Genomic DNA, 21,148 nt, shown 5'->3' on the forward strand with positions numbered 1-21,148 from the left:
TTTTCCCATTCTTGCTACATTTCAAATCTAGGTGCGTCTCCCATTGCTGCTATGTTTCAAATCTAGGTGTTTTGCCACTACTGCAGTGTGTCAATTCTAGGTGGTATGTTATAGAAGGGAATGAGTGGGCACCGCAATGTGAATAGCTACATAATTATCTTTACATGCAGGTAGTCTTTGAGTGGGGTGCAACCCGCTATATCATGCCTCCATGCTGGGCATATGGAATAGTGCAAAAGAAAAAGATCTAGGCTGGATAGCCATCAGTGTGGGCTGCACACCCTAATTATCACTCAAGTGGTGTGTATCACTTTTAAAGTATGATTTTTCTGTGGTATATTTATCTGTTATGGATGCTGTCGTTTTGTGCTCCGTGGTGGCTTGTTTTTGAGTAAGTCTTCTCGTATCCTGGTCTCCGTTTTATTTATTTCCAAATTAAGATCATTTTCTGGGTATCCTCTTTCTTTGAGTTTCATACATGTGGTCAGCTGTGCATCACATTCGGAAGAATCACTGACTATTCTTTTTATTCTTAACATTTGCCCATAGGGTACGTTCTTCAGTGTTTGTGGTGGATGAAAACACAACCTGTGTAAGAAATTATTCTGCTCCGTTAGTTTTGTGTACAGTGGGGTTGAGATTTGATGGTTACATACTTTGATTGCAAATGTCTAGATAATGGATACCTGGGTTCTCTGAATGCTGGTCCGATAGCACACCGAGTAGAGCGCTCGCTTCGACATCTGTGCAGAGCCTGCTGACGCAGGTTTGAATCCCGGCAGGGCCAAACTAAGCCTTTCATCCTTCCGAGGTCGATAAATGAGCACCCCACACCGTGGGTAATAATGGGTAGCGCTAAATTATTATTATCATGTAAACTGCAATCTGGGGTCTATGCTGTTAATATATGTTAAAAATTCATTTAGTAGTTCCAATTCACATTGCCAGATTCCAAAAATATCTATGTAGCGGACCCATTTACTGCTATGTTTGGACCATTCAGGATGTTGTAAAATGTGTTGAGTTTCAAATTTGAACATAAAACTATTAGCGTATGCCGGCGCAATGGTGGCTCCCATGTTTGGGGCAGTACCTGATGTTTGGAGAAAAACATTATTGTTATACTCGAAGTAAGAATTGTTGGCTATAAATTCCAGCAAGATCATCAGAAACTCTTTAGATGCCCCAATGGATTCCTCTTGAAAAAGCATCCATTCAACAGCCTCTTGGCTCAAATCATGAGGGATGCTTGTATACAGGCTGCAAACATTGATGGTAAATAGTATGCTTTTGTCATTCAGTTGTATTTCGCTCGGCCCTTGTAAAAAATGCATACTGTCTTTGATGTATGCCGATGTTTTTTGAATAATGGGTTGAAGAAAGAAGTCTATATAGGTGCCTATATGGTGCAATATGCCGCCTGTGGCAGCCACGATGGGTCGTCCTGGTGGATTAATGAGGCTTTTGTGTATCTTCGGAAGTAAATAAAAATGGGGTATCTGTGGGTGAGTATTGAATAGGAATGCCTTAGTTTTGTCTGTAATCCATTCCATCTCTTCATCTGAATTGAGTATTGCCTTGAGATTTTTCATGATTTCACTCGTTGGATCCTGTTCTAATCTAGCATAAATGGATGTATCGCTAAGATGCCGTTCACATTCCTTAAAGTAATCCTCCGTATTCATAATAACCAAACCACCTCCTTTGTGTGCTGGTTTTATAGTGATTGCTGGATCAGATTATAGTTTTTGTATTAGTAATAATTCTCCCCTATTCAGGTTGCAGAATTTCACTATGCCAAAATGTAATTTCTTGATATCTGCCAAGACCATTCTTTCACAAAGATGTCAATTGAGGGTCCATTAATGGGTAGCGTGAACGTGCTTTTAGGCTTAAATTCAATAAATTCAGATTCTTCTATCGGATGTTCCGCTGTTCAATTTGAGTTTCCTTATGAGTTTGTGGAACTCAATTTTTGTGTTGAAAATATTGGTCTTATAAGTTGGAACGAATTTTAACCCCTTTTGTAATGTTCTGTCTTCTTGAGTTGTCAAAAGTTTATTAGACAGGTTGACCACTAAGTATGTTGCATCTGAAATCTTGTCTGCATTCTTTGTGCCTTTCCTCTTCCGCCTCCTTGTTCTTTTCTTCTGGGGCCTGTGCCTAAACAAGTGGTTCCAGAGGTGCTTGCCTGTTCCTCAGCTCCCGTGGTTTCGTCTGTACTGTTCGGTGGTTGAGGTGGATTTGGTTTCGGTCTTCCTGTCACAGTATCTGAATCTGAGCTGCTATTATCTGTCGATGGGTTATTGGCATGAGGTTGCTGGCACTAACTGGTGCTTATCTGCCCATGTGTACACCTCGTCGTTCAAATAATCTTAGATGTCTCTTCGGAACTTGAAAATCTTCCTTGCTTCTAAATTCATTTTATATGACTCTAGACGGTTGTTGATATCCTCTAAAATTTCCCTGAAGCTGTCTGCATCTGATAGTGCTGTAATCTCTGGTGAGAGCTCTTTAATCTCTTTCTCGAGTGTGTCGATGTTGACTGCCAGCTCTTTAATGGTTAGTAGTATTAGATCTAAAGAACATTTGTTCAAGATCTGCTCCCATTTGTTCACAAACTCTTTATTCTGCTTACATAAAGTTGGTCTTAATGGTATACGTAAACCCTGTGGAATCCTTTGTGCTCTGAAGTAGCATCCCAGAGTGATTGCATGTAATTTCTGATTAATTACTTTTCAATGATGTACTCTAGTTTGATTTTTTTCCTGTGGATCTGATTGTGGGGTGGACTGGTGAATGTCCTTGATCAGATTTAGAGTCACATCTGCTTCTTCGGATGAAAATCCTAGGGTAGTTGCTCTGGGTTCTGCAAGGTGCTCAATGTCTTCATAGGACCTTTTTGTGTGCGTGTCTCCGCTCTGTAAATTAGCATGGAAATACAAGGTACTGGTATAGAAGGGGATGAGCAGGCACCACAATGTGAATAGCGTATCACAATTCTCTTTACATGCAGGTAGTCTTCGAGTGGGGTGCAATCCACTATATCATGCCTGCGTGCTGGGCATGTGGAATAGTGCAAAAGAAAAAGACCTAGGGCCTCATTATAACTTTCCCGGAACGGGTTAACGAGCTCCGCTAATGGAGGCGGACCCGTCAAACCCGTCCCGTGAAATTACAAGGTCCCCTCGCGGGACCCGGTAAGGACGCCTGGTAATGGTAAAACAAGGCATCGTTACCGGGTCCCGCGAGGGGAAGAGGGAGCTAACAACGGGCTGGTCGTAATCGGCCGTTGTTAGCTCCCTCTCCCATTCCCATTGAGCCCTATGGGGGCTCAGATGGGAATGGGGAAGGTCCGGGCCCGGGTTCCCAGAGGGCGGAATAACTGGGCCCTCTGAACTCGGAATGGCCCGGTAATTCCTCATTCTGAGAACCCGGTAAAGGAGCCCGGTTTGGCTAATAGCTCCATGGCTGCCGCCAAACTCGTAATGAGGCCCCTAGACTGGATAGCCATCAGTGTGGGCTGAACACCCTAATTACCACTCAAGTGTTGTGTATCAATTTTAAAGTATGATTTTCCTGTGATATATTTATGTTATGGATGCTGCCGTTTTGCGCAGCTAGATTTATTTTAAAAAACTTCAAAAAATACTTTGCTTAGTAATCAACACAAGTAACACATGTACAAACGGACAAGAGAAACAATTAGGAGAACCAACAAGAAGAAGAATCACACCTTTCCCATCCCCACTATCACGCTCCTTCTGATGCCTATGCCTTCCATTTTGCTCTTTGAACACAACCAATCCCCCTCCATCACAAACCACCAACATTGACACCACCACACTCATCTTCTGGACACCAAATCCGAACAAAGCAATAAGCACGCCACCACGGAAGGCCCGATCTTCACTTGCAACCCCACCGACCTTCGGGCCAATCACTACCAACCTCTCTTGAAGGCCTGTGATGGCCCGCTCCCTCTTCACTCACCAGACACACCACTCACACCACTCACACACACTCCTCCTACCAACAGAATCCCCCCTCTGACCCACACCATCTCACCAGTCACACCGACCGACCCAGTCTGATCAGTCACAAAGTCCTCCCCAGTGGCCAACACCATCTCACTAATCACATGACCACCCAAGTCCCACCAGCCCCTGACACCCGGGGAGGCACCACCAGCACTACATCACACAAACTCACGTGCCTTCTTATCAATGCCCACTCTGTGGCCAAGAACAGACACAGGGTTTATAGTGATAATTTCGAAAAAAAAATGTCGACTTACAAAAATGTCGAAAAAAAATGTCGAAAACAATAATGTCGAAAACCTATACTTATAATGACAAGAGTCAATTTTTAGAAAAAAAAAGTCGAAAAAAAATGTCATTTAGCACTATCAATAAATACATAAACAATAAGAGTCCCCTCCAACCCCCCTCACCCAACACCCCCCACCATCCCCCCACCACCCTATCACCCCTCATACGCAACACATTTTAATTATATATATATGTATTTATTTATTTATTCAATAAATAAATAAACAAGAAGAGTATCATTTACTAGGGGTGGGGGGTTCCCCCTCAATCCCCCTCACCAAACACCCCCCTGCCATCCCCCCACCACCCTCTCACCCCTCAAATTCAACACAATTTAATTATATATATATTTATTTATTTTTTCTAAACATTCAAAAAAAAGTAGAAAAAAATACGACATTATTGCTTTTCTACATTATTTTTTCGCCATTTTTTTTCGACATTTTGACTGTCGACATTATTGCATTCGACATTATCACTGACCACCGAGACACAACACCTTTGATCTCCTAACCTCCGACAATCCTAATCTCATATTTATCACTGAAACATGGTTCTCAGATGACTTCAAACTGAGCGCACACACAGCATTCCCACCCAACTACTCACTCATCACCTACAACAGACCCTCTAGAGGAGGCGGAGCAGCCATCCTCCACAAACCACACATAACCATCACCTTCACTGAAACTCAGCCTTGCACAGCTAACTGCGAATCCCTACTAGTCAAACTCTCTCTCCCTCCCACTCTCTCCCAGAGCTTCCTACTCATCTACAGGCCCCCCCGGATATGACAGAGATTTTGTCAACACCCTATGCGACTCGCTAGCAGCCATATTAGTCGCCCACCCAACACTCACCCTACTCTACTGGGGGACTTCAACATTTGGTTTGAAGTACCCTTGGTCGACAGTCTGGAGGCACTCAACCTTACCCAGCAGATTACAGGACCCACCCACACTGCCGGCCATAACCTTGATGCCATTTTCAGCTTATCTAACCTCATTTCCATGTCCACCCCCAATTCCTTCATCTGGATAGACCACTCAGCCATCCCTTTCTCTCTCTGCACACCCCCTCCGCCTCTCAAGCATGCTCTATTCCTCCCTCACAGTTCATGTGCTGGAACAAGGTCAAAATAATACCAGACCTAGCACAAGCCTTGCTCCGTGCCCTCCTATCACTCTCAGCTGCAGATAAATCTCCTGGTTCAATGACTCACTCCTTCCTCTCGCCCCTTCTAGCTCCGCTCCCCCAAGTGGTCGCCCCCACCTAAAGGCTTTCAAAACTCAAAGCCACTCTCTCAAGCGCAAACGGTGAGCCTCCTGAACCCCTCAAAACAAATCAGAATATGCCCATCACTGCAATTATAAATCGGAGGACTGCTAGGCCAAAAAAGCCTATTACAATAACAGAACCTGATCTGCCTTCAGCAGCAGTAAAGAGCTCCACAGGATCATCACTGAATTCCTAAACCCTACTTGCCCCTCCCCCGCCGATCACCTCTTCCCAAACGCTCTGCAACTCCTCTCTGAACACTTCCACAAAACAGCCCTAGACAGGACGGCCACCCTCAATGCCAAACTTTCCAACCTCACTGCCCGCCCAACACCTGTTCCTCAAGAATCAATCCACATGCCTGCAGTGACCCCTATGTTCTGCTCTTTCAGCCCCATCTTGAGTGAGGAATTCATCAAGCTGCTGTCCGACCTTCCGACTCCCTCTCGACCCTTGTCCCGTCTCACTCCTCAAAGAAATCATTGTTAGGGAGAAACCTGTGCAGTTCCCTCTAGGACCAATGCAAAAGATTTAGGACTACAGGTGTTTGGCAGTAAACCCACTTGGTAGCAGTCTGTACCGCATAGATTCACTTGGTAGCTGTGGCTGAGCAGTCAGACTTCCCTCAAGAAGAGTTAGGCAGTATACAGAGTATTCACGATAGGTCATAAGAACACAGTAGAACAAGTAAACACTGACCAGAGCTTGGTGTAAAAGAGATATAATTATTTATTTAAAACCACATCTAGAAAAACACACAGGCACTAATAGTAAGCAATACAAAAACACGGTCACTAAAAGATATACACTCCCTTAAAAGAATATTTAGACAAGTCTTAAGTAAAGCCCCACTTATTTTCAGACAGCGGTGAGCGCTTAACGCAGATGGCACTCTAATAATTTGTTTTAAAAAGGGAGAGACAAGCAGAGAATCAAATGTAACAGATCCCAACACTTTTTCACGAACACAACAAGAGAGGAAGGCAAAGTAACACCGTGAATTCAGAGTCAGTAGGCCGGACTCGCTTTAAGAGGGTCAAAAGCAAAAGGTGTCCAAGGTCACACGGTTGCAGTGCACAAAAGTCTTGTAACAGTTCAAAAAGGAGTTGGACCAAAGAAAGGGACCAGTTAGAGGGTCATGGTGGCCAGCCCAGTCCAGAAGGTTATTATTACCTTGTAGCAATCTTTAGAAAGGGAGGCCTGTTAGACACAGTACCTTAAAGTGGTGAGAATACTCCAGTGGGGGCAGATGTTCCTAGCAGCGGATGCAAGTCGGTGCTTCGTCCGGGGGAAGAGAGGATCTCGTCGGGGAGGAAGACAGGAGTCCGTTGCACTGCCAGGGAAGAAACCAGCCGCAGAGTTTCTCAGGTACAAGGAGCGGTCCGTTGATTCGCGGTCCAGTGGTAAGTGGCTATCCGGCTGCCGGGGTGCTTTGCACGGGCAATTCGACCACAGACCGGTCTGGGGTGCGAAGAGAAGAAGGTAAACTGGTTGTGCCCACCAGTCAGGGGAAGAAGCCTCTCCAGCCGGGAGATTTTCTCTGTCGTCGCGAAGTGGTGAGTCGGTTCCGCAGGGCTCCACCGGTGGTGTCGTCGTGGTAGGTCGGCTCAGCTTCTCCCTCGTCGGATTCTCAGGTCCTGTGGCGACTTCTGTAGTTCCAGTCCCCAAAGCCCTGCTTTTATGCAGCATACCCCCATTCACTCAGCCTAGCTGTCAATCAAACATGCTAAGTGGTGAGCCGGCCGGCTCACCACTTGGGCCAATCACACAAGAGTGCGACTTGAGTTACCAGGGTAACTCAGTCCAGGGTGCCTAAACCCCCTCCCATTCCCCCTGTGGTACCCAGACAGAGTGGCACCACTTTTGGAGGCTTCTGTGGAGAAGCCCGCCAAAAAGTGGAACAAAGGGCTCGACTTGGGTTGGAGTCACAGAAGAGAACACAAACGCCATTTTAGAATCGAGTCCTGGCAAAAAATACCAACCGGAGAATTAATATTAATTAAATAAACCGGCGGTATGTTCGAGGCTATGAGAATTAAATAATTAAAGTTGGTAGCCTCGAACAATGGGAAAATCCCATAGGAATATATTCGAGGTCGAATATAAAAAGTAGTATCCAATGCCACCAGCCAAAACTCGACCAGGGGGGACGGAGACGTGCCCCCTCGACTAACAGACCCCGGGGCAATCGAATTGCCCCGACCAGTACGTCCACAATATGATGGTTTGTACTGGTGTCTGTTAATAATTTGTGACTAGTAAAGCCAATGGTGACTTTACATGCCCTGGGAGACAGTAGTCAGTCCCAGGGTATGGAGTCTATGGTGGGGGGTCACTATGACACCCCTGTGTTACTGCACGGAGGGTGCTGTGTAACACACATAGTAAAAACACATAAGACCCTATGGAGTAAAGGACCCCATAGCCCATAAAACACATTAACAGTCAAAGGAACACCATAAATCATGTCCAAGAGTGGGAGAAAAAGAGTCTCACTCTTGGCAGGAGAAAAAAACAAACTCCAGAAATCCAGCAAAGCTGCTGGGGGACTCACTAGGTTAGGAAATTCAGCCTAAATAGAGAATTCTCCCTAACAATCATCACCTCTATATGTGCAGGGGAACTTGCAAGGTGCTCCCTTAATGACTCCCTTACCACCGGCATCTTCCAAGAACCCTTCAAAATCACGCATGTCAAACCCCTTCTAAAGAAACCATCCCTCGACCCTCTCCAACCAATCAGCTATAGGCCCATTTCCAAAGCCCGATTCTCGGCAACGCTCATCAACCGCACTGCATACTCCCAGCTCAACTGTTTTGTTAAAACCAACAACCTCCTAGACCCAGACACTGCGCAATCAGGTTTCCGTCCTCGCAACAGAACTGAAACCTCACTGATCTCTATTTGGGATGACCTCAAAGTCACTGTAGACTCAGAAGGAGTCTTGTTCTTCTTGACCTTGCAGCACTTTTTAACACTGTTTACAACACCATCCTCCTTGACAAATTACTTCCCTAGGAATTCAAGATTCGGCGCTCAAGTGGATCGCTTCGTTTCTCAGTAACAGACAGCAAATCACCTATCTCCCCCCTTTCATCTCCACTGCATGCCCAGTGAGCACTGGAGTACTGCAAGGCACCTGCCTCTCACCCCTTCTCTTCAACCCTTACATGACCCCTCTGCCGGGCTCATCCGCTCTTGCAACCTCACCTGCTATAACTACTCCGATGACACACAAATAATCCTGGGGATTTCCAAATCGACTCTCACCCTGACCCTGCAGCATACCTTACAGACATTGAACTCTGGTTGACGAGTAATCATCTCCTTCTCAACCCAAGAAAAACAGATCATGGTGTGTAAAACAACTCTATTCCTGCAACTGTCTCCCTGTCCACCCTCACTTGGCTTGCCCACCTCCACCACCATCAATAACCTTGGCTTCACAATGGACTCTGACCTAACACTGGCACACCACATTAACAATGTATCCAAATCCTGCCACTTCCACCTTAGGCTTCTGAAACACATCTTCCCTTACCTCACCTACCCCAATAGACTGGCAGCAATTCTTGACTATGCAAACTCCCTTTATCTGGGTGCACCGACCTACCAACTAAACAAACTCCAAAGAGTTCAAAACTAACCAGCCAGACTGCTCCTTGCCATCGGACGAAGGGATCATATCTCACCTGCACTCTGCACCTTACATTGGCTCCTGATCGGGCGATGGGCCACCTTCAAAATCCTGTGCATTACTCACCACGCTGTGCACAAAGCCCCAAATACTTACAAGAAAAGATTGCGCCAAACCCGCATAAGGCCAAGCGCCGCCCTCCTCCTAGTGGTCACTGCCTCCAATTCAGCCAGGATCGGGGGTCCGCCTACTCAACCTTGGTGCCAACTATCTGGAACTCACTGCCCCCTCATTCGACACATCCAAGATTACATTGCATTCCGGAAAGCACTCAAAACCTGGCTCTTCCCCTAAATGTTGCAGAGGACTGATTTGGCCTTCGCCCCCTCCTCCCCCAAAACCATGCCTCCGGACCAACCCCTGCAGCTAAGAAATGGCCTAGAATCCACCCCTAGGGGGAGGTAAGAATAACCAGGACATGGAACCCGGTTGCCAAAAACAATTGTGTTTAACGTTCTTATCATGTTGGCTCCTTCCATGTTCAGCAATGAATGCCGAGTAGCACCTATGCGCTAGCGCGTTGACTGTGTTTACCCTTATTTGTTTGGAAATTAAAGCTCAGGACTACAAACCCGGGGACTAGTAGCACTTATGTTCTAACGCTATGATTGGACTGGCTCTTTTTTCCTCTACCCGGTATGCACTACGCTCTCAGATGAGGTGATGTTTACCCTTGATTTGTCTGGAAATTAATGCCCAGGACTCTAAAATTGGGGCCTAGTAGCACTTTTCTTCTAAGCTATGATTGGGCTTGCTCTTTGTCTTCTAACGAGTATGCACTACGCTCTCAAATCAGGTGATTTCTCTCAGTTGTCGTAAGGTACAATCATGCAGTGTTACTCAAAACTCAAACCATAACCTATTACAGGAATCCTCAACCATCCGCTGTAAATAAATACCCGGGGTTCGGAACCATCGCCCTATTAGCACTTATGCTATAACTTTATGACTGGATTGGCTTTGTTTCACTGGCAATGTACTACACTCAGGCGAGGAACCTGGTGAGGCAAGCTCTTGTAAGCGACAACGATAAGCTGTTGCCTAATACTCAAACCGTACACTAGACCTGGCATACTCATTCATCCGCTGCACCTAAAAATGTCAGACAGGCACAGCACTAACAGCATGGCCTGATGTTTGATGTCTTCCAGGTCCCAAACAAGTATCTAGGAAGTACTCGTAATTCCGACATAACAGAACTGGATGTAACTGCTCATCGAGAAGGTGCTATCCTATAAGCAATTGCCCGCCCAAGGAGACACATGGATGGCGCACTGTAGATCTGCAATCGCTTGACCCAGTAAAGCACCAGGACTATTACCACTAGAATGGCCACTATCATTCGCTGCCCCCGCCATGCCCAGGCCTAAACACTCAACACTCCAAAGCATAGGGAAGCTAATAACCCAGTGCAGCAGGTTTGGGAAACGGCCATACTCAACATTTATGATATTTTTAAGACAGGGACATATTTGGCCATGCTTGACAAAACAGAATTGACTCGACTCTACAGCAAAATGTTCCTGGAGTACTAAAGCACCAAACCTCCATAATAGGGAGCAAAAGTTATTTTGGCACGCACAGGAACGTAATCAGGAACAGGAGACCTCTTCCAACTGCAAAGATACTCACACATACCTACCAATATGCTGACACTCTCTTCTGTACAAAAAACTATTAGAATGCAGCCATCCTACATAATTATCTTCGGCCTAGTTATACACATAATTATACACCACTATGCACCCCTCAACGATCTTTTGAACGCAGCTATACCCACGAAATAAATCGGCCTAGCTGCACACATAATCTCATATGCAAACACCACCTCTGCTTGAATGCAGCTACCCAAGACAATTCGGCCTAGCTGCTCACCTAATACTGGTCTCACCCAACCTCCACACCAGGGAGGAAATGGGTGGCAGGACAGGAAGGGGAGGGTGCCATGAGAGAGAGGGTTTTGCGATTGGAAGGACAAAGGGCCTCATTACGACCCTGGCGGTACGGAGTGAACGGCGCCGTAAAAAATGTGCCGGCCACGTTCACTCCGTACCGCCGCATTATGAGGTTCCCTCGCGGGACCCAGGACGCAACTCCTGGGAAAACCAGGCGTGCTTACCGGGTCCCGTGAGGGGAAGAGGGAGCAAACAACAGGCCATCTCGTAATGGCCCGTTGTTTGCTCCCTCTCCCATTCCCATTCAGCCCTATGGGGGCTGAAATGGGAATGGGGAAGGACCGTGTCCGGGTCCTTGGAGGGAGGAATTACCGGGCCTTCCGAACTCGGAATGGCCCGGTAAGTCCTCATTCCGAGGACCCGGACCCCGACGCGATTTCGGCGGCAGCCATGCCGCCAATAGCGGCATGGTTACCGCCAAACTCGTAATGAGGGCCAAAGTCTTCTTTGCGCCTTCCAGGTGAAATCAGAGGCCCAGACCCAGCACTGTTAAATAGCTGTACTGGAAGCGGATTGGCCTCCTCCTTCTTCCTACCCTGCAAGCAGCTGGAAAGCTTGTCCCACCCACCACTCCTTAACTGGTTTTTCTTTGCAGGTATGCTACATTTATTGTTTGTCTTGTCAGATGGGGGTCACACAGAGGATCGAGCAGAGAAAAAGCCTCATTGCAAAGGAAATGACAATGAGCAATTAGCCCCTTGTTTAGCCTAACATGGTACACTTATCCGCCCCGATGCCTATAACAAATTTAGCCTAGGCATATTTTATGTGACAAAAACAAGGCCACAGTCTATTAATTATTTATAAAATATTAATAGTCAACATACAAGTCAACACAGACGATCGGCAGCATCTGTGCTTCAATACTTCTTTCCTCCACCACCACCCTCATTCTTATTCCGTCCGTTCTCTTTTCATTATTTTACCTCTTTCTCTTTAAAAAAATCCATAATCCAGGTTTCATTCCCCCAACGTTCCTGAGCCTCCCGATCAGGGCGTTGTGTGTCCCTGGTATTGGGCTGTGGGTAGTGGCATTATCTCCTTCTTTTCACCAGCTGGGGCTGGAATCTGAAAACAGGGTGCACCTCTTTCCAGACCTCCCCCAGCCCCACCATGTTCCGCTAAACAAGGGGTTAATTGCTCATTGTTATTTCCTCTGTAATGAGGCTTTTTCTCTGGTCCATCGTCTGTGCAACCCCCATCTGACAAGACATAAACAATAAATGCAGCATACTTGCAAAGAAGAACCAGTTAGGGAGTGGTGGGTGGGACAAGCTTCCCTGCCACTTGCAGGGTAGGAACAAGGAAGATGCAAATCTCATCCAGTACAGCTATTTAACAGTGCTGGGTCCAGGCTTCTGATGGCACCTGGAAGGTGTGAAGAAGACTTTGCCCTTCCAATCGCGAACCCCTCTTCCTCAGGGCACCCTCCCCTTCCTGTCCTGCCACCCATCTCCTCTCGGGTCACCTTAGCTTCATGACCCTTGTGTATCAATCCTGTGAAGGAGGGCGGGGGGCCTTGGTCCTCCACATGTTATGACCTGGCACCCCAACACCCTTCTTTCAGGGTGGCTGCACCATCTCTCGATCCTGGGGCAAAACAACCATCCTTCACCACACAGGTTCCAGGAGCTAGAAGTTGGAGAAGGGCAATTATGCCAACAGATAGTGACTCTTCCCAAGGTTATGTTATGTTATTGGGCATTTGTATAGCGCCTTTCACAATTGGTATGATCTCAACGTGGAGCAGGTTGAACGCCCTCGGCAGACCCTCCAGGATATTGCGGCATGAAATGGCACATTTTGTGCCATGAAATGGCACATTTTGCAGCCCAAAACTTTATTTATTGCAGCATTTTTGGGGCTCATTTTTTTATTCACTGGAGGATGCAAGATTGACACATTGCAGGAAAGAGGCAGTGTTCAAGGGTACAAGAGACCCAGGGTGTTATTATGTGTACCTCTTGTATCAATTTAAAAGGAAGAGTCCCAGATAGCTCTGGCTTGGCAGAACAGTGTTTGTTTTGGCTATGTTTTTGGTTTAATGTGCATGCTTATTTAATATTATTTACAGTATTGATCATTATCAGGCAGGGGCAGGAGCTTCCCGGTTTTATCAGCTAAAATGTGGAACACACTGCCAGTAGCGCTTAGATCAGAACCATCCTACAACAAGTTCAGGAAAAATGCAAAAACGTGGCTCACCTTGCAAGAAACACAATGGGCCTCATTACAAGAGTGGCGGAATGGGTTAACGGGTGCCGCAAAAGGATGCAGACCCGTTAACACCATTCCGCCACATTACGAGGTCCCCTCGCTGGGCCCGCTCTGCACGTCTGGTTTTACCAGACGTGCAGAGCGGGTCCCGCGAGGTGAAGAGGGAGCTAACAACGGGCCGGTCGTAATCGGCCCGTTGTTAGCTCCCTCCCCCATTCCCATTCAGCCCTATGGGGGCTGAAAAGGAAATGGGGAAGGTCCGGGCCAGGGTTTCTGGAGGGAGGAATTACCAGGCCCTCCGAACTCGGAATGGCCCGGTAATTCCCCATTCTGGGAACCTGGACCCGATTTTGGCGGCAGCCATACCGCCAAAATCGTAATGAGGCCCAATAACTGGTACGTCCTATGACCATGCACATCTCTGCACCTATCTACTAAGCACTTTATTCAATCCTATTTTCAATTCCTGTATTCTATTCTTGTATTGAATTCCTGTATTGTCACAACTGTATGTAAATATGTAACTTTGTAACTGTAAGAAATGCACCCAGACACCTAAGGGTTCGGTGCACTATATAAATAAACAAAATACAAATACAAATTATCAATTGTAACGCTGAAAATATTCCCCTTCTATGTTCTGCAAAGCCCAACCACCCACACAAGTCTCCCATCCAACACACGTCACCCAATTCCCCATCACAACTTGCGTTCCTTAACCTCTCACTCTGTCATACACAATCTGATGTGCTCTGTCACACTGCCAAGTCACAATGTCTACTCCCCAGTCCCTGCCACACTGCAAATCATACTCCCAACTCACACCTTACGCTCCCCAATTCCTCCTGTAGTATACAGTGCTTCATTCTTTCATGCTACTTCTGCATCTTACATTTTTTCTCCCATTCTATTGCACTGTTCCCTCATCCTTTCTCCCAATCTGCAGCTCACTGCCTCTTTCCGGCCAACCACTCCCTCTCTGCTATTTGGCCCGCTACTCCCCCTGAACCCACGCTCACCTATAGTTTCTGTACCTCCACTCCCTCTCTGCTTTCTGGCTTGCTGCTTCTCTGATGTCTGGCCCACCGCCCCATTGCTTCCTCTCCGCTCTCTTACCCACTGCTTCCGCCTCTGACCCACTGCTCTGCCTCTGCTTTATTGCTTACCACTGCACATCTCACCCATCACCCCCCCCCTCTCATGTCCCTCATGTTACCATTTAAAAAAAATCAAATGTAGATGTGGGCCCAGTTCCTCAAAAAATGGGGCATCTCAAAAAAAGAGCAGAGGATATGCCTTTTTTAGATGGCCCATTTTTTGGAAATGAGTCAACAGTGACCTGCGCATTTCCACAGGGATCAGCTGTGACACAAATGATATGTTGGCTGCTGGCCAGCGGCCTTGAATACGCTTGTGTCGAAAGACCTCTCCCGCCAATATCCTATAGGCTCCCAGTGCATTTCTTAGTGATGGGCCTTTAACCGGCCTGCCCTTGTAAAATGCGACCCAAAAAACGCATTTCTATCCTATTTGAGGAACAAAAATGCAAGTGAGATAACAGCTTTTTACTGTGCTATCACAAAAATAAAAGTATGACCGGGTCAGGAAGACCCTACCATGCAGTGGTGTGCCTACTCGAAGCAGGAGCATAAGGTTTCGTACAATTTCTGCACATTTAAAAGTATATCTTGTTTGTAAATTTGGGATGCACTTTTAAATGTGCAGATACATACCCTGATTTGCGTGAAGGGGGGAAAAGGGCCATCTGAATGGGCGCATCTTATATGCGCCCATTCAGATGGCCTTTCTCATCGTGCTATAGTGGATTGGGCTGCTATTTTTTTGGGCCAAGTGATGAGATGTGCTTGGTCAAGGGAGTATCGCCCCACTATGTGTGGACTTGCATGTTAAACAAAGCTAGGGGGAATTACCACCCCGGTTGCATCGCACGAGAATGCAGCATTAGGCGCCCTTCGCACTTCCCACTCCGGGCACTTATGTCCAACACTGCGATCCCCAATCCGCGGCGGGCACTCATAATTAATGGGTTCCATATTATTGTCTACTTGCACTGTTTCCACTTGTCAACACTTGCAACGTTTTTTCAAAGTGTAGATCTCAGCTTTTTTTAATTACATACTTTTAGACGTTTTCCATTCCCAAAATATTCTTCTTGTGCGTGTGCTTCGCTTCCACGCGTTCTGTCATTTGCTCGAGGCCGCAGGCTGCTTTCAGCTTCCATGCAACGAGATCCGGGGCACGTCCTGGGAGACAGCGCGCCGCTGCTGAGCCTTGGAGGCTGGAGTGGGGGAGCCGACTCAAATGACAGGGAGAGCAGCTGAGCACCCGAGCAGACTGCAGCATGGCTAGCGAAGCATTGGCTATGGGGCACCACGCGCTCTAAACTTCAAACAAACTCCTTTAACCCCCTGCAAGGGACCCGGGCCGTCACTAGTCTCAGTAGCGTATGCATGAATCACAAAGGCCGAGTCTGTATTTTTGCCATAGTCTCCCTAAGTGTGGACCGATTTAATTTAAAAACAACACGTGTCCCTCTGCAGATATTAAACACATTCTCCAAGCACAATGGGGCATCACACATTTGTGGTGTGATTTTACGGGCAACATAAAGACCAAGTTTACTTGGCCGGTTAACAACCATCCGAAAAAAGATATATCCTTAAATGGTTAAAAAACAAGCTACCCACATTCAAGCTCCCTTACTTACTGCTCCACAGGTGAAACTGTGCAACCCTCGACGCGCCCCAGTTACCAATACAGGGTTTGCCGCAGACTCTCCACCCTGTGGAACAGGCGGTTTTCAGACCGACAGGCACCATGATGTTCCCCACACGACAGGCAAAGAGAAGATGACGCCGTGTGCGCGGCTGTGTCTGCCAGGGAGGAGGTGGAAAGGCTGCACGTGTTGTGTGCACTTTAGCACTGAAAGGGAGGGAGCATGAAGATCAGGCAAGTCCCTCTCTGGCACTGCTGGGTGTGTGTGCAAGAGGAATGCCAGCCCATAACTCCCTCCCATCGCCCACAAATGAAGCTAAAGTTTTGAAAAGTTGAAGTAAAAAAGTAAGAGAAAATTCAAGCTAATTTAATTAAAAGGCAGGGGACACAATCTAAGTCTACAGTACAGGGCAGGCCCTAGGATATGTGGGGCCAAGTGCAGCAAATTAAGGGCGGGGCCCTTAGTTTGCATGAAGCGACATACTACACTACATATGTAGGCAGCTGGAAAGAATGTAAATGTATATATATATATATATATATATATATATATATATATATATATATATATATATATATATATATATATATTTCTGAGGCTTGTGGATCTGCTTAGATCACATGCTATGCATAGGCCGACAACTAGTGATAGCCGCCAAGTATTATATTTTTTGTTTTTGAAACTCGAAAAGGGACGTCGACAGAGTGTACCAGTAATACTATCCCTAGTGTGACGTTCACTGTACATAGTCAGACGCATATCGCGTCTTCTGGCTGACGCCATTACTTATAAAAAGTTTAAAGTTAGGCTGTTATGCGCCCTCATTCTTGGCAGGTTTCAGATCGTGTTTCCCTTTGGAACAGATATAGGGCTGTCTCCCGATCCAAAATGGCAGCTTACGTTCCTCCTCACAAGCTACCTGGAAATAAGTAGCATCTTGATCTGGTAATCATTATTGCGGTACTTTATTCTGTTCTGACAAGTCTCCTTCGCTCCGGCGCTCTGCGCCCCCCTCCTTGCCTTCTCCCGAGTTTCCCTCTTGGATCTCTCTCCTTCCTCCTGGGTTCACGCTGACTCCCGAGTCAGCCCTCCTCCTCCTTACCTTTTCTTTCATGGGTTTGCCCACTTCTGAATTCTCCTGGGTTCTCTGGCTGACTTCCGAGTCAGCTGTTTCCTTTCCTGCTCCTGTTTGTCTGCCTTTGCGGGTTCACCCACTCTCGCTGTGGGTGGACTGCCCTGCTGACTTCCGAGTCAGCTGTTCTCATACTTTGCATTCTGCCGAGTGCTTCTGCGGGTTCGCCTGCTTCTACTGCAGCTGTATTCTTCTCGTTTGGATCCCTGGATGCCGTCTCTGCTGCTACTCACCTTGGGGAGACTACAGTGAACTTTCAGCCTTCCTGGGAGACTTCTTCTCTTCAGGGTTTGTTCCACCTCAAGGTTTTTTTTCCCCTGAGACCTGGCTCTCTAGGTGGCCTCAGTGCCCACCTGATATTTACACTTGGGTTGCACAGGGGCTACCTGGAAGTACAGGCCTTACCTCTTCACATCAAAGGACATCAAACCTAAGGAGTTAAGGACTGCCACTGACAGTTTGCAACGCCAAAAGGAAAAGAAAGATAAAACCATGGAACAAGTACAAGAACTCTTAGCAGCTGTTCAAGGGTTGTCCCTGGAAATGTAGAATCTGAAGGCGGAAAACGCAGTTTTGCGTCAAGCCCTGGTACAGAAAGAACCATCCACAGACCTGGCTCAGTACCGGGGGCCTCCCATTGAGAAGTACAGTGGTGAACCTAGAGGTACAAGGAATTCCTCGCTCCTTGCACAGTGGCATTCACCTTCAGCTAGGCTGCCTTTCCCACTGAGCGCTCACAAGTTGGATTTGTGATCTCCCACCTGACTGGAGTGCCCTGTCTTGGGCCACCCCCTTAGTAGTGGCCGGCAATCCCATACTTGACGACTACAAGAGCTTCATCAATGCCTTTGCCGGAATCTTCGACCGTCCTGAGCTCACCTATACTAAACAGGACTAATTATTGGAATTCACACAAGGCACCTTGGATGTCCTTACTTATGTGACTAGGTTTAAGCAACTAGCCCACCAGACTGCTTGGCCAAAAGAGGCTTGTGTAACCTTGTTCAGGCTGGGTCTTTTGGATGACCTGAAAGATGAGCTCGCCCGCATCCCTAGACCTGCTTCATTTGAGGATTTGGTGAAATTGGTCCTCCAAATAGACTACCGACTCCAGGAGAGAAGACAAGAACGAAGACGAACCAGGAGTTTAGCCCCTCGTGCTTTCAACCTCCTTCGGTACTGAAGCAAAAGAATAAGGAGGAGCCCATGTGGATAGGGACCGCTCGAGGTCCTTTGACCAGTGAAGAAAGGGCAAGACGCATGAACAATCACCTGTGCCTGTATTGTGCCTCAAATGAATACTTGGTCAGGGATTGCCTTCTGGCCCCTCCTCGCAAGTCTGGAAACTCCAGCTCCCGTCGAGGTCCTTTGACCAGTGAAGAAAGGGCAAGACGCATGAACAATCACCTGTGCCTGTATTGTGCCTCAAATGAATAATTGGTCAGGGATTGCCTTCTGGCCCCTCCTCGCAAGTCTGGAAACTCCAGCTCCCGCTCGAAGTTGGGACCTGCGTTCGGCAGTCAAAGACCCATCCCAAGACAATGGATACAGATATGGTTTCTAAATCTGATCTACTGATCCTTCGGGTTCATCTGTCTGTCCCGAAACAGGATGGGATTTCTACACTAGCCATGGTGGATTCAGGAGCTGCTTGGCTATTCATGGACCAGGAATAGGCCAGCAGAATGAAGGTACTCATAGAAAGTAATGAACAGGCGGTACAAGTAGAAGGTGTGGACGGATCACCACTGCCCAGTGGACCCATCCTGAATAACACTGGTCTGCTAACCATGACTATACAGCAGCACAAGGAAGACACCAGTTTTGATCTGATACGGACGGCTCATTACCCAATAATCTTGGGTGTCCACTGGTTGTCTCTGCACAATTCGTATATAAACTGGTCAGCTCAGACTCTGTTTTTGGGATCAGAGCAGTGTATGCAGTCCTGCATGACAGTCTCTCCTGGCTTACCCGATGCAAATCCTTCTAAAGTTCCCACGTTGGTCTCTTCGGTTGCCATCATTCTTCCAGCCAAATATGCTGCATTCCAGGACATCTTTGGTTCAGAAGATCAGTAGACCCTGCCTCTCCACAGGCCTGAGGACTGTGCCATAGATCTTTTACCTGGTGCTATGGTTCCTTTCAGTCGAATGTTCCTGCTCTCACCAGTAGAAAGAAAGGTATTGTGTCAGTATCTCGATAAACATCTTCACAACAGACTCATCACAGAATCCAAATCTCCTGGAGGGGAGTCCTTATTTTTCATTCCTAAGAAGGAGTCCACAGAACTGAGACCCTGTCTTGATTATATGGATCTGAACCGTATCACTAGGACGGACAAGTACCTCTTGCCACTAATCCCTGATATCCTGGAGGCAGTTCAAAACGCAAAGGTGTTCACCAAACTGGACCTACGGGGCGCCTACCACTTGATACGGAAAAGAAGGGTGACGATTGGAAAACCGTCTTCCGGACACCTTTTGGACACTACCAACACCAGGTAATGCCCTTTGGGCTAGCCAACACTCCAGTAGTTTCTCAGAGGTATATGGATCATGTCCTTGCTGACTTATTGATGCATTTATTCTTGGTGTACCTCAACGACATCCTTGTATTCTAGGCACCCAGGAAGACCATGAAAAGAGCATTCTGCAGGTGTTGGAGAGGCTGCAAGCTCAACACCTAAAGGTTAAATTGAAAAAGTGCCAGTTCAACGCTTCATTGCTGCCCTATCTGGGCTACATTCTTTCTGGAGATGCTATTTCTATGGAGTGAAGGAAAGTCACAGCGGTTCTTCAGATGCTCCCCCCCTCAATCAAGGAGCTCCAGAGATTTCTTGGTATGGCCAACTTCTAACGAAAGTTCATCAGAAACTTTTCGTATACTGTACTTCCTCTGACTAACCTGTTAAAGAAAAACACCAGGTTCATCTGGTCTGAAACGGCACAGAAGGCTTTAGAAGAACTAAATGAATTGTTTACGACAGCCACCCTGCTAAGACAACCAGACCACCAACGTGCCTTTATGCTGGATACTGACGCTTCCCATTGAGCATTTGGTGCCGTGCTAAAAAAGCAATGTGAAGACCATATTGAACATCCCCTGGCTTTCTTTTCCAAGGCCTTGTCCGCAGCAGAATGTAAATATTCAGTCCTGGAAAAGGAGTTGCTTGCCATCAAGTTGGCATGTTCAGAATGGTGATACCTCCTTCTTGGAGCCCAACAACCTATGGAGATCCAGACTGACCACCGAAATGTAATGTCCCTACAAAATTACGAATGTCAAAACAGCAGGCAAGTCCGATGGGCACACTTCTTTGCCCACTACCCCTTAATGATGTCCTACATTCCTGGCTTCAAGAACGTTGGTGCAGACCTTCTATCCCGGAATGGTCATACCAACACGGAAAGACAAAATATTGCAAGATGTTTCCTACCACGTCTTTGGTAGCAGGTCATCGGGCCACAAGGCAATCATAGAACTCATCAAACAATACTTTTGGTGGACTAAAGTTTCCAAGGATGTTAAAGAGTATATAAGTACATGCTCTGTTTGTGCTCAAAACAAGACTCCCCACAGCTGCCCGTGGGTGAACTCTGCTCTCCCTCCTTGCCTTCACGACCATAGCAACGTATTTCCAACGACTTCATCGTAGACCTTCCAGAATCCCAGGGGTGAACAGTAATCATGGTGACTGTCAACACACCAAGTTAGCTCACTTCTCTGGCTTAAGGAAGTTTGCCACAGCAGAAGAAATTAGTGCAGTTTTCCTGAAGGACATTTTCCGGCTACACGGAC

At 46.9% G+C, this 21,148-nt stretch overlaps 1 protein-coding gene across 1 annotated transcript in view; it reads right to left on the reverse strand.

Annotated features, from left to right (window-relative positions):
* AGXT2 (alanine--glyoxylate aminotransferase 2) overlaps positions 1 to 16,422 on the reverse strand; it is a 988,366-nt gene extending 971,944 nt beyond the window's left edge. Inside the window, exon 1 of the mRNA XM_069627115.1 lies at positions 16,207 to 16,422. Within this exon, the coding sequence (XP_069483216.1) occupies positions 16,207 to 16,318 (112 nt within the window). The 5' untranslated portion in view covers positions 16,319 to 16,422. The remainder of the gene's footprint in view (positions 1 to 16,206) is intronic.
* Positions 16,423 to 21,148: the final 4,726 nt, after the last annotated feature.

This window comes from Ambystoma mexicanum, chromosome 6p (assembly GCF_040938575.1).
Source record: "Ambystoma mexicanum isolate Mex_15411 chromosome 6p, UKY_AmexF1_1, whole genome shotgun sequence".
Taxonomy (NCBI): domain Eukaryota; kingdom Metazoa; phylum Chordata; class Amphibia; order Caudata; family Ambystomatidae; genus Ambystoma; species Ambystoma mexicanum.